The 13,149-nt window shown below is 40.9% G+C and overlaps 1 protein-coding gene across 1 annotated transcript in view; it reads right to left on the bottom strand.

Moving 5' to 3' along the window:
• LOC122758024 (poly [ADP-ribose] polymerase tankyrase-1-like) overlaps window positions 1–13,149 on the bottom strand; it is an 83,261-nt gene that overhangs the window by 39,489 nt on the left and 30,623 nt on the right. The window contains exon 6 of the mRNA XM_044011806.1: window positions 12,545–12,620. Coding sequence (XP_043867741.1) covers window positions 12,545–12,620 — 76 coding nt within the window. The remainder of the gene's footprint in view (window positions 1–12,544; window positions 12,621–13,149) is intronic.

Raw genomic sequence — 13,149 nt, 5'->3', positions numbered from 1 at the left:
ATATATCTGTGAGGGTGAATGGTAAAATTTGGGCCATTTTGCGTAGCTCAGTTGGCATGGATGTAGCGTTCATGCGCACACATGTGTCTGCATGCATACAAGCATGGCACTGAGGTTTGTTTGTTGGCTTTGAATGAGTGTTTCATTGTTTTAAATAAATAAATTGCCTTAGTGCTTTGATATGCATGTATGTTAGGAAAGACGCTTGCGCTTTGGAGGCAACCATCTTACGTTGATGTTTTCACATTTTGAAATGGAAGTTAACTACGCAAACAAGGTAGAAAGACTCCGCGCTCATAATTCGATGCATAAACCAAGTCAGTTCCTTGACTCGTTTAAAAAAGGAAGGCATGAGCAAGGGAGTATTTGTTGCCCTCTGCAGTCTTACCATTAGATGTCACTAAATCACACACACTGGACCTTTAACTGTATAACCTCAGTTTGCAGAGCTGCTAACCTCTTAGCCTGTGAACTACACTGTACCTTATGGCACTACGAGGTTCCAAACGAGCTGAGCCGATACTAAAATGTGATGTCGACGGACTCCCGGTTACTGATTGGTCAGAGATTGTCGTCACTGGAAGAGTCATGAGTGTGACGTCCGACACAAGAATCAAACCGTACAATGCCGAACTGTAGATCAGTTTAAAAAAAAGGACTAAAAAATCCTGAAAACGTGTTCATCTCCAACATTTAGCAAAGGAAAATTCCTAAAATCTCAATATCTGGTGTCTGTGTATTTAGCGACAGCACAGCTGAAGACCAGTGATCGTGAGCCAAATCCCCACCCGTTTAGCCGTATTTCAGTTTAGTGACTGTGTCACAGTTGTTTTACACTGAAAGCAACTGCCTTGCTCTTCACTAGTTTGTGTTTGTGTCATGTTTAAAATAACGTCACAACAGTTTTGTGCAGCCGTGCCCACGTTGAGGAGGTACTATAGTTATGGAAAACAACGCGCCTGATACCAAACCGAGTAGAGCCGAGCCGAGTAATGCTAGAAGTGTATAATGGAATAGTGTCACTGGTGTTGTCCCTCAATTGTACATGAACCTTCCAAACACTGCGCTTCATTTGGGTCCCGACACCTCATCACAACACCACAGATATCACCAGAGATTCTGGAGAATTCCTCAAACACAAACAATACGGTGACTTACAATTTAATTTATTTTTGCAGGCAAAATCATGCAAGCCGGCCTGTAAAATAAAAAATAAACAGCTCCCTCACTGTCTACCTGCACTGAAACTAAATATATAAACCTTTCACACACACACACACACACAGTGTGGAAACTGGAGGGGCAGCACTGTGATCTGCAGCGTCGGCGAGAGCATCAATCAGCAAACGAATGAGCGCCGAGGTCATAAATATCTTCACCTGTGAGAAATGGTGAAGAGCTTCTTTGCAATCCATCAGCTGCCTGACAAAAGTACAAACTACATCTACTGGAAATGAGATGCACGTCCATTTCATTGCTCCAGTACATTGCTGACAATCGGCTGATTATAAAAATAGTGAGTTTGACGAACAGTTACCCCAGATAGGTTAACGCAACCTTTGTCCAAAATGTTTCCAACACTATTTAAATGACTAGAAACTTGAGTTTCTACTCAAGGTAATAGATTATTTAATTTTAACCAACTGTTAATGACATCAACCACCCGTGTCGGCGATTATTCCAGGCAAACCCCCTATGAGATGTCACAGTGAGGACAGAAACGTTTGGTATAAATAATTAGCCAGTGTATTGTTGTTGTCTTTAATTTTTTTCATTGTATTATGTGAATTCTCCAATAATAGATGAGTGAAAGAAGCAAACGAGACAACAAGACAGCAACAAGACAGCAATTCCCATGATCCGACGCCGCTTCCCGACATCGTCAAACCAAGTCTTTTGTTATTGTTTTGACTGAGATATTCCCAGTGGCAGAGATTACATACTGTACTTTTATTGTTATAATGTGAGGCGGCATGGAAAAGCACCAATTTTCACTGAGACATAAAACATTTTGGAGGGATGATATTCTCTTGGACTAATGTACCTGAGATCTTTAGTGTCAGAACAAAACTAAAACAACCAATCTGGTTTTATTGGTTAATTAAGTTTGCTTTTTGATTTTTTTGAAACACTTTATTTGTATTTATGTTATGTAAATTACTTGATGAATATGTTCAAAAACAACAATATTTATAGATCGAGTGTTTTAAAGTAGGACTAGGATGCCAAGAAAATATGAATATTGTCAAATGGTTTAACCTTCAAATAATCAAATCTAGCTGCTATTTGCCTGACAAACACATGAGTGAACACAGCCTGAGACACAGAAGTACACAAACACATGTTTTTATATCCTAGAGAGGACATGATGCATCCCCTAGCCCCCTTACCCATACCTTGGCCATCTCAACAAAGTGCCGAACCCTGAAAGAGCACTTACACGGCCCCAGAAAGTGTACCTACATTTTTTACATTTTCTGTAAGTCACAAAGACACAAATACACACAGACACAAACAAACAAACACACAATCACTCACACACACATCAAGCAGCTGACAGTTCAGCCCAGCCAACAGGTTGAAAGATAAATAACCTACAGCTAGTCGTCTCATCCTAAGCTCTCTGTGTGCACTCACAGTCAGACTCACAGAGACATGAAGTGATATCTCAGCTATCACCTGTTTATCTGCCCTGCTCTGCTCTCCAGACGAGAGGCAAAGGTGAGAGCTCCATGGGAGGTTTAAAGCTGAGCAGCTCACCAAATATATATATATATATATATATATATATATATATAAAAGCGATTGGGAAAACACTGCTTGGGAACAACAGGAAGCGCCCAGACAGAAAGCCACTTTCTATCTCAGACGAAAATCTTGTTTTTAGTATCATATTTCTCAGCATCGACTGACAGGAAAAATAACCCATATCCTTATAGCAGTATAGCACTATATACTGTCTTTTTAGAAGAATACAAAATGTCAAAGTGTACAAGTCAAAACCTTAAACCATATTGAACAACATACAGTGTGGGCTTTTTTATGTGACACTGAGCAGCCGTGACAATTCTTGCTGAGCTAATCCCCAATTATAAACATATGTAAAGCACTGAGTCAACAAATCCAAATATAGCACAAAAGGAGGTGGAGATAGTTATGGCAGCAAGCTGTGTTGTTATTAGTATATCATGAGAGTGATGCCGAATGTGAAGAGTCGCTCTCTACGACTGAATGTTGCTTCCCACACGGAGGCAAAGGAGAGACTGTGATGCATCCCAGGAAGCAACGGATACAAGTCAGCCAACAGAAATAAATTGATAAGAGTTGTTTGCTTTAACTTATGCTACAGCAATCATTTTTAGCACAAATTAACTTTAGGGAAAATGTACACTTTGGTACAGTTGGAAAGAGTGTGGTTACGGAGACTGATATGAATGTGAAATGTCAGTGCTCACTGAGCCAGATAGTTATGAGGAATAAACAGCAATTAATCAATCCTATGGAGCCATAATTGTTAATACATATACACTACTCATCTGTGTTGTGAGGAATTTGATATGCCTTACTACATCTCAATTTAATTTAAAAGTAAAATTCCAACAAAAGATTAACTAGCGACCACACGGTTAGCACTCTTGCCTTTGCAGCAAGAAGACCTGGGTTTGTGACCTGGTCAGAACATGTACTGTATGTAATGTAATGTAATGTAATGTAATGTAATGTAACATGTACTCCCCGTGTGTGCGTGGGTTTCCTCCCACAGTTCAAAAACATGCAATATGGAGATGAGGTAAATTGACTGTGAGTGTGGATGGTTGTTTGTCTCTAACTGGCGATCTGTCCGGGGTGTACCTGACCTTTTGCCCTATGTCCACTGAGATTAGCACAGCTCCCCTTATGTTGAGGATAAAGCAGTAGAGGATGGCTGGACGGATTGCAAGGATGAGAATTTAATTGACTGAGAACGCATGGTATAGAACAGGCAGTCCGACCCAGTCAGATTTTATACAGCCCGCAGTTTCAGTTCAGTTTTATAATGTATTATTTACAGCCAGTGAAGGACTGGGACAGGAAATCGGCCCTGGCATTTCGGCCAACATTTACCACCATAACAAATTTAGTGTGGGGCCACACGGTGGTATAGTGGTTAGCACTCTCGCCTTGCAGCGAGAAGACCCGGGTTCGAGCCCCAGTTGGAACAAGGGCCTTTCTGCATGGAGTTTGCATGTTCTCCCCGTGTGTGCGTGGGTTCTCTCCGGGTTCTCCGGCTTCCTCCCACAGTCCAAAAACATGCAATGTGGGGATTAGGTAAATTGGACACTCTAAATTGACCATAGGAGTGAGTGTGAGAGTGAATGGTTGTTTGTCTCTAGTTGTGTGTGGCCCTGCGATGGACTGGCGAACTGTCCAGGGTGTACCCCGCCTATCGCCCGATGTAGCTGAGATTGGCACAGCACCCCCCGCGACCCTCTGGTGGAGGATAAAGCGGTTAGATGATGACTGACTGACTGACAAATTTAGTGTGCATTCCCCATTAGCTCAGCTGCTAAGGAGTCACACTTTGAAGCCTAGGTCCAGGGTTCACGTCCAGATACATGCATTCACCAAATAGAATGCATGAATGCAAATAGAAACTGAGTTTAATAAAATATTTCTTCATCCTAACTGCAAAAGTGGGTGTTAAAACAATAAAACATGACATATATGACATAAGCCTGGGCCATAAAATACTGTACATCTCCAGGAAATTTGATTGGAATGCCCCTTTAACTTTTTTAAGTTATGCTGCAACAAATACAAACATCAAACCATCAAGCCATAACCGTCTAGATAGAGGTAACAATTAGAAAACTCATCGTATTTAAAAAAAAAAATAAGAGTTCTTAAAAGATAATGATTTATTAAATCACATCTGAACTGCCTTCTTTCTTCTGTGCTAGAACACTTCAAATGAATCACAAATTCAGCACTTGATTCAAAGTTTTTAATTTGGGTAACCACAGACTGTGACATCTGATTCCCTGTGATAAACAAGCATCAAACCTGCAGGCTGCAAGTGTATACATCTTCCTCAGACAACAATATGCCACGGGCTTACACAGAAGCAAGACGCTTAATTTGTCACTGACAGAAGTTTATTAAAACTTTCCCACACGCTATTTGTCATCTGCCATCTGAACGGTTAACAAATGCCTGTGGATATTTTCGCTCCGTGTTTGAAAAGAGCAGAGGTGTAATGCCTCTCAGGCGGGGCATCGGGTTACATTTGCAAAGAAGAAGAAGAAAAAAACACCCCATGAAGCAGAATTTACATTCACTCTTACGGCCTTGTGCACGTACAGTCAGCTTTGTTAAGACCGGGATCATTTGTTAAGACCGGGGGGTCACTGGGGACACCTGCAAATGAGGGATTAAAGATGCACTACGTAACCTTAAGTGCTTGTTTTGTTTTTTTTTGCTGCCTCTGTTTCATCGTGAACAGAATCAATGTAACATAATTTATATGCTGCGGCCTCATCTGAAAATGTGCAGTGTCAAGCAATACTGTCGGACCTGACTGTATACAGCGGCAGCACAGAGGCGGGTGGGGTCTAAGAGCACATATCCTGAACAGTAGAAAAACATTTTGTGGGCAACTTGAAGTGTTTATAGTAATGTCATTTGTTGATCCAAGGGCAAATCTTCACAGTTTAGTTTTTATTCAATGATAAAAAATAATCGGCTTACCAACTGCCTCTCTGCTGCAGGCGAATTTTAGTCAACGCTTGTGTTACTGGTGCACACTTTTGTCCACGTGCTGGTGCTAGTTACTTAGAAATCTGTGGTTTAGTCGGTTTGATGCTATTAAAACATTCATAAATAACAATTAAATATGAGGTAATTTCATTAGTGGTATGGTTGTGAAAGGAAAAATATGTTTTTAAAGGTTACAGTAAAAGTATGTTTATTAGAGGAAAATGGATTTAATCTGAGTAATTAATTGTTTTTTTGTTTTTTTTAAAAAATGGCTAATTTATTTAATTAATCAGACATTATCACTTATTTAAGTCAGTTAGACATTTTTTATTTTCAGGAAGTGGATATATGTAACCAAGTCACTCAATTCAATTTTTGTGTCCAAAAATGATTTAGTTTAGATCACATGTCTCATGTATTGAATATTTCATTGTTTTTATTTTAAATATAAGAGTGCACTGCAGTGCAGACACAACATGCAAATTGGAGTGACAAATAAGTCTTTTTAAATAAATAAGTCAAGCATTTTTATCAGATGGTGGAAAAACAACAAACCACCCAAACGTAGCAGCAAAAAAAATTAACTCTGCATCATTTGGTGACCATCAGCTGCACTGATTTCTTAAGATCTGCATCAGCCATAGGAAATCCTGTTTGTGGTCAACCTCTAAGCTTGACACTTACATATTATCCGGTTCAATTTTGAATTGTCTCATAACCTTTATTATAGCAATGGATCTGTGTCATAAGCCAAAAGAAAAGTTCAAAATCAAGTTTTCCTCTAAGCTAATTATTCTGTGTTCTACTCCTGAAAAGCTTCCTTTAGGAGAAACATGTTTTCCAGCAGCTGGGAATGATGCCAGTTGCCCTGGTGCTCTCAGCAGGATAAGATCGCTTAATCAACATTTAAACAAGGCTTCAATGGAAGTGTCTCTCTCTCTCTCTCTCTCTCTCTCTGAATTGGAATCTCGGTCTTGCTCTCCACTTGTCATTTTCTTTGATTTGCGTGCCAGCTAGGACGCGAGTGGGTGCCACGATTCTCGCTGGTAAAATATAGATCTGACGCTCGCAATGTTCGCAAATACGCTCGTAAAACAAATGCAAACACGGATTTACAACAGATGGAGCTCAACGGAGAGACGAAAACACCGACCATGTTTTCTCTGGGAAAGATGAACAGAAAACTGGGTTTACAGAACAGACGCTGGGTAGACGAAGCACAGAAGAAGGAAAGATGGATTTCTACATCCATGTCGGTCCACATCCAGCGAGTGTGGGTGTGTTTGTGAGAGAGAACACAAGTGCAGGCTTTTCAAGTGTGGACATTTGCTGGCTGCACTCATTTTCTGCCTCATCATTCAAAGGCCCATTTGAAGGTTCGAGATGTGAGATGTGTGGCATGGATGGAGCAAGTTTGAAGTTAGGATGACTTGTGTTGCCCACACAGAACGGCCCTTCTGGACCTTTTTCTGGCATAAACACCTCGTCCTAATGAGGCAGGACCACATTTCTGAGGAACTGGTTAAGTTCAGGGTCAAGATTTGGATTGCCAGGGTGAGGGTGGACGATAAAACCCAGCTTGAATGTCTTTCATGTCTTGAATGTTTTTTGCATGCGACAAACACAAATTAGTTGTTTTTCGGAGTGTACTGAATCATTAGAATCAGTGAATTAAAAACACTAGTTCAGTACTTCCTGGAAGAACGGAGCACAGTTGTGATTTCAGCAGTGCTGTCGCTAAATACACCAGACTCCTCTGATAAATATTGAGATTGGCTTAATGTTGGAGATTAACACATGTTTTCAGGATTTTTTCTTATCTTTTTAACTGATCTACTATTCGGCATTGTTCGGTTTGATTCCTTTGTCTGACGCTGTGTTCACGACTCCTGTGACGACACTCTCTGACCAATCAGGGGCCGTCAGTCCGTCATATTCGGCTCAATGAAGTACCAGGTACCAAATATTATCCCTAATGTAAAAAAACAAAACAAAAGTCGTGCTAGAACTATAGAGTAGAATAGTGCCAATAGAGTAAAGGAGAGGGACAAGGTCAAAGAGTAAAGGTAAGTAAGTTAGGGTTACGGTAGGAGATGACGCTTTGTTGAGGCTGAGGTCCAAATAAATGGAAGGCAATGCAGTGTCCCTGAAAGAAGAGCTGCACAAACCTGTGTGTGCGCGCTTGGCTAAATGTATGTGGGAGGAAGCGGTAGGTTTCAATAGAGGCAGCTCTCCACTCGAATGTGCTAACAATATCCAACTCTGACGGGCCCTCAATCTTCTGATCATCTCTCTCTCTCTCTCTCTCTCTCACACACACACACAATACAGCTCATACTGCCCGTACCGCAGAAGTGCAGTAAGAAAAAAAAGAAGCTCGAAAAGAAAAATAAAAGACCTTTTTCTGGCACAGAGTTGAAACCGCTGCATTGCCAAAAGTATGTGGACACCTGAAAATTACACCCACAAACCCCTAATCACATAAATAGTCCCTCAACTCCGCTGGTTAAATGCCTTCCTCATTATAGGAACCTAGTTGTGTGGATTACCTTCCAATCAGCTGCAAGGAAGAAAATGTTCTAGTTCAAAATTAAGTGGTTGGGGGTGTCCACATATTTTTCTCAGCCAAGAACTTCAATGCTCTCCCTTGCTCTCTCTTCATCTTCTTTGCTCCCTCTCTGTCCTCCTGTGTGTGTGCTGTGTACAAGCAGAGCATTTTAATTCACCAAAAAGGCTTCTGCAATCAAAATGTACGCCGCTCCAGATCTGTGTGGGACTTTGGGGGTTGGGGGGCAGTGGGTGGCTGTGGGTGTAGGCGAGAGCCTGTGCCACTTTAGATTAAATTCAGAGAGAAGAAGAAAGAGGAGGAGGAGGAGGAGGAGGTGGCATTGGAGTGAAGTCACACACTGTCTTGTGTGTGATTATATTTGAAAGAAGTGTCTTTGTGGTGATTTTGTGGCTTTTTCTTTTTTTTCTTTTTACATTAAGGGGCTGTCCACATAGAAACAGGTGAATTTAGGTTTTGGGGGGGATCAGTGTGGGCGGAGACATTTCCTGAAATGATGCCATGTTTGCGGGGGAAGTTTTTGAAAATGGCAAAGAAATAGATTGTTTACTTTTCGTGCCGGTTTCGTGTGGATGTGGCCTAAAGGTCCAGTGTGTAAGATTTACTGACAACTACTGAGACTGTAGATTATCACACTTCTTCATACAGTTGCCTTCACATACCACTAAGAATGTCACTGTCCTTCATATCCGTGACATGCTTTTGCTTCAAAACGGGAAACAAGCTCTGCTTCTGCTGTTTTGTTCATTAGGGGCCACCGTAGAAGATGACAGCCTCCCAACAGTAAGCCCCTTACCTTAAGTACTTTTACAAGGCTTGTACTTATTTTAAAGCAAATACACACTTATTTATGTTTATGATTTATAGGACATTTAACTGATATGTGGGTCAAACCCTGTTTTTTTCTAATGTGTTTATGTGATTTACAAAAACAGCTTTTCCAGACCAGTGATTTTGTCTTTGGACAATGACAAAGAAAGAACAATGACGAAGTGGAAGCATGTTCTGCTAAACAAAAGTGACAATGGTTTTCTGTAAGCAGAGGGGGGAAGTAAATCCCCATCACCCCATTAAATTATTCCGGGACAATAATGAGGATGAAATGGCACTGGTGTGAAAATGCATTCATCTGCTGTGCATGACTGCTTTCAATCTGAGCATTTGTAATGCATCACACATACCCGTGTGTGTGTGTGTGTGTGTGTGTGTGTGTGTGTGTGTGTGTGTGGAAGAGGTCATTTCAGAGAAAAATATAGTCTGAGCACATTATTCATATCATAGACATGGATACATTCATGTCATTTTAAACCATTACATTTCAGCAACTTTCAATGATCTCTCGTGTTTGTCCGCGCAGCAGCGCCACACAATTTCAGATTACACGTTTTTCCCTCTGGGCCACCATGTTCCAAGCAAGACACCTGTACTGATAATAGCCTAAAGGTTGTTCCCTCACAATCCTGGGTACGATGGTGATGTGACGGATACAAGCTGCAGCTGAGCATCTTCCGCCACCGCACTGAAGCACGTTTAATTATAGGGAGGAGCCTCCTCAAGGCTCTTCATGGCGTTTACCAAAAGTGCTGATTAAGAAGCTCCCTTTGTCTCCCACACCCCTCCCCACAGTTGTCATAGGAACAAATAAAAAACAGTAGGCTCTTTATGACAAGTAAATTACCCAATCACTGAAATTAAACTACCTGTTCATGACAGAGTGGCTTGTTGAAGTGTCTCAACCTGCAACAATGTCGCAAGTCTGGGCTTTAGATGAAGAGCAAGACCAAAAGTGATAAAAGCATTTAAAAACCAAATCACTCTCATGACACTGCAGGAATATATATATATACAATTAAATAATGTTTAATAAATGACAGCACTGATTGAAAAACTTAAGTGTGTTTCCATACTTCTCCAATGACCAAAATAATTACCTAAATTATTCTGTTTTTGCAGAATGAAAGACATTTATTTATAGTTTTGAATAAATACCTTATTGTGATTATTTTTGACTAATTAGTGATATAAGAGTGAATGGTCATTTTTATTCTTATTGTTTTTTTAATCTGAATCACATATTTAAAATAATTGTGTGGCATTTGTGCAGATCTGTGAGAAGTCCAAGTCTGTTGAAACAATATTTAATCTAAAACAGTAGTTACACATTTGGGCTTCAAAAAATACTGCACCTACAGCGATTTGAGAAATTGCAGTGATTTTGATTTTTTATAAAACATTTTATAATTATCCTAGAAATTGACAACATTCGCTGAATGCATCTCTAAACTCAACGTGCTGTGGGCTCTGCATGAATGACACTGGCTTCCATGCACAGACCCAGCAGCGGTCTCCTTTGTAAATTAGCAAATGAAGCCATTGATCCATAATTTGTGCTCGGCTTGCAACTAACCAGTAGCACCCATAGCTGTGGGGCCTTCATGGAAAGCGGTGATCTGCAACTCTCTACCTGACAGGTGGAGGCAGTGGCACGGAAGATGTGAGGAACCAAAGATGGAAAAAACAATCCTGGAAGAGTAGTTTGATTTTCCTTCTAGTCTTCCATCCAAAGGATTAATCACAAGCAGCAGAGCTGCTTCGGCCTGAGGCTCAACTCTCCCTGAGGATGCGTGAAGGGATGCTGTGCTCACAGATTTTTTTTTTTTTTTTCCAAGTCCAAAGCGATGTAATACAGCACTTTCCTCTGTTGGCCAATGTACTTTTATACTTTTTTAATGTTACCTAGCATTCCATTAAGCACGCCCAGCATTTTTCTGATGCCCTAAAGTCTCACTGTGCACCCTAATGAGAATCAGAATTAACTTGCAAACACAGCGTTTGCTGGTCATTACGCTGATCTACGATTATTCGAGCAAGTATGACATAAAGGTAATTAAACACTCGACACAATGAAGACATGACCGGCAACAGGAAACTCATTCATGTTCAATGAACCTCCCTCAAAAGTGTCCAAATTGTTTTTGCATCACGCCACTGGAAATGAATCCACACTTGAATGGCTCTTAATTAGCCTGGCTTTCCTTCACACCACGGTTGTTTCAGGAGAACTGCTCCGAGATGACCGTTCGTTCCGAACACAGTTAACTGAATTTCTATTAGACCGACTGCCCCAAAATGTGAATCTCGGGGAAAAAAAATCATTCAACCTTTTAAATTTTTAAGTTGTTACTTAAATAGTGGAAACTGGGAAAAGGGCTTTTTTTTGCGTCTGTGTGAAGTCACGTGATCAGAAATTCAGCCGCATCTCACAGTAGTGTAGGATATGGACAGCAGACAGGGTTTTACTGATTTTCATCTAGTCAAGTTCTCATGTTTCTTGTACATTTTCTGCCAGTGTGCAACCAAGCTTTTCATGGGTAACCCCAAAGAGAAGGTAAAGTAAAAACCTGTACTCCATCCTTGGCGATTGTCGAGTGTTATTTGTCGAGTGTTATTTATAATGCACTTTCCAAAATAACTATGCAAACAATCACTGAGAGAAACCTGCTTTCTGACAACTGCTGTCTGCTCCTCACTCTATGCAAAACTAATTATTGTGTAAAAGCTCTCCCAAGTCAGAGCCTCTTCCCATTTCATATATTCACCAATCAACAGAAAAAGGGACAAAAAAACAACAACAACAACTACTGACTTATTATTTGCAGTTCAACTCTTTTTTGTTTCAGGAAGAAGAAAATAGCCATCGCTGAGTGTGAGGTTTGCATGAAAAGACAGAGAGAGGTGCTGCACATGGTCAACCAAAAATGCTTTATATTGACAAGGTGAAAGGGGGCATATTTCCATCTACTCTAGTGGAGGCAGACACACTATTCCCACCTAGAACTTGCATATTAAGAATCAAAAAATGTAGTCACTGGCATGGTTGAGCTACAGTAACTGTGCAAGGAAACATACTGTTTTTGTTATTATTCAGCAAGAGTGCAAATTCATTTACTGAATTGCTTTGCGTCTCTCGCTGTTTATCTTAATGACACTGACAACCAGAAAAGGCGGCTGCTGCTGCTGCTGCCGCCGTCTGGTATAGAGAGAGGTCAGATTATTTGATTCAACTCAAGCCTGCAGCTGCCAATAGCAGCGTTTGTTTTATTTTCCTGGTTGAAGTAAATAAATAAAGCCTTAAAGCACATTCAGAAATGGTTTTGTAACATTACTGTCTTTCCTGGGGTGAAAAAAATATAGCGTTAAGCTTGTTGTTGTGCCCGTGCACATGCTTGTGTCTGCTCTTACCTTGCGACCGTCACTCGCGTGGCAATTTACGTTGAGCGGAGTGAGCAAAGCCATTAACTTCTCCTCGTTCCCACTCCTGCAAAATTATGACGCACACACACACACAAAGAGACACACTTATTACACACAGGAAACATTCACCACCATAGAGGATTAGCACTGTCGCTCAGCAGGAGAGTGTGGGGGAGAAAATGAGGCAGAATGAGATAAGGAGCTTGAGACTGGAAGGGGAAGGGTTGAGAAATTTCATCTGCAGAAACAGAGCGATGTAAAGAAAGGTTTAGGGGATGGATCAAAAAAATGTGTGTGTGTGTGTGTGTCTGCTTTCTTCTAAACGTGACAGCAACAAGCTACATGGAATCCAATGGAGACACGAACACTTAGCTTAGCTACAGAGGAGTTAAGATTTTGTTTATGTTGTTGATTTGTGTTTCCTGGTTCTCAGACATGCTGCCCTGGCAGTGGATGACCACTGGGAAGTGTTGCCACGGCAGCATCCAATCCCACCCATCATCGCCATGACAGCCGTAAAGGAAGAGGCTGTCACATGGAGAGAAAAGGATTATTCTTCCATTCTCCTATGTTCCCCTTCGCTCCCTCTCACT

This window comes from Solea senegalensis, linkage group LG21, assembly GCF_019176455.1.
Source record: "Solea senegalensis isolate Sse05_10M linkage group LG21, IFAPA_SoseM_1, whole genome shotgun sequence".
Taxonomy (NCBI): Eukaryota; Metazoa; Chordata; class Actinopteri; order Pleuronectiformes; family Soleidae; genus Solea; species Solea senegalensis.
This window is presented reverse-complemented; position numbering and strand designations above follow the sequence as displayed.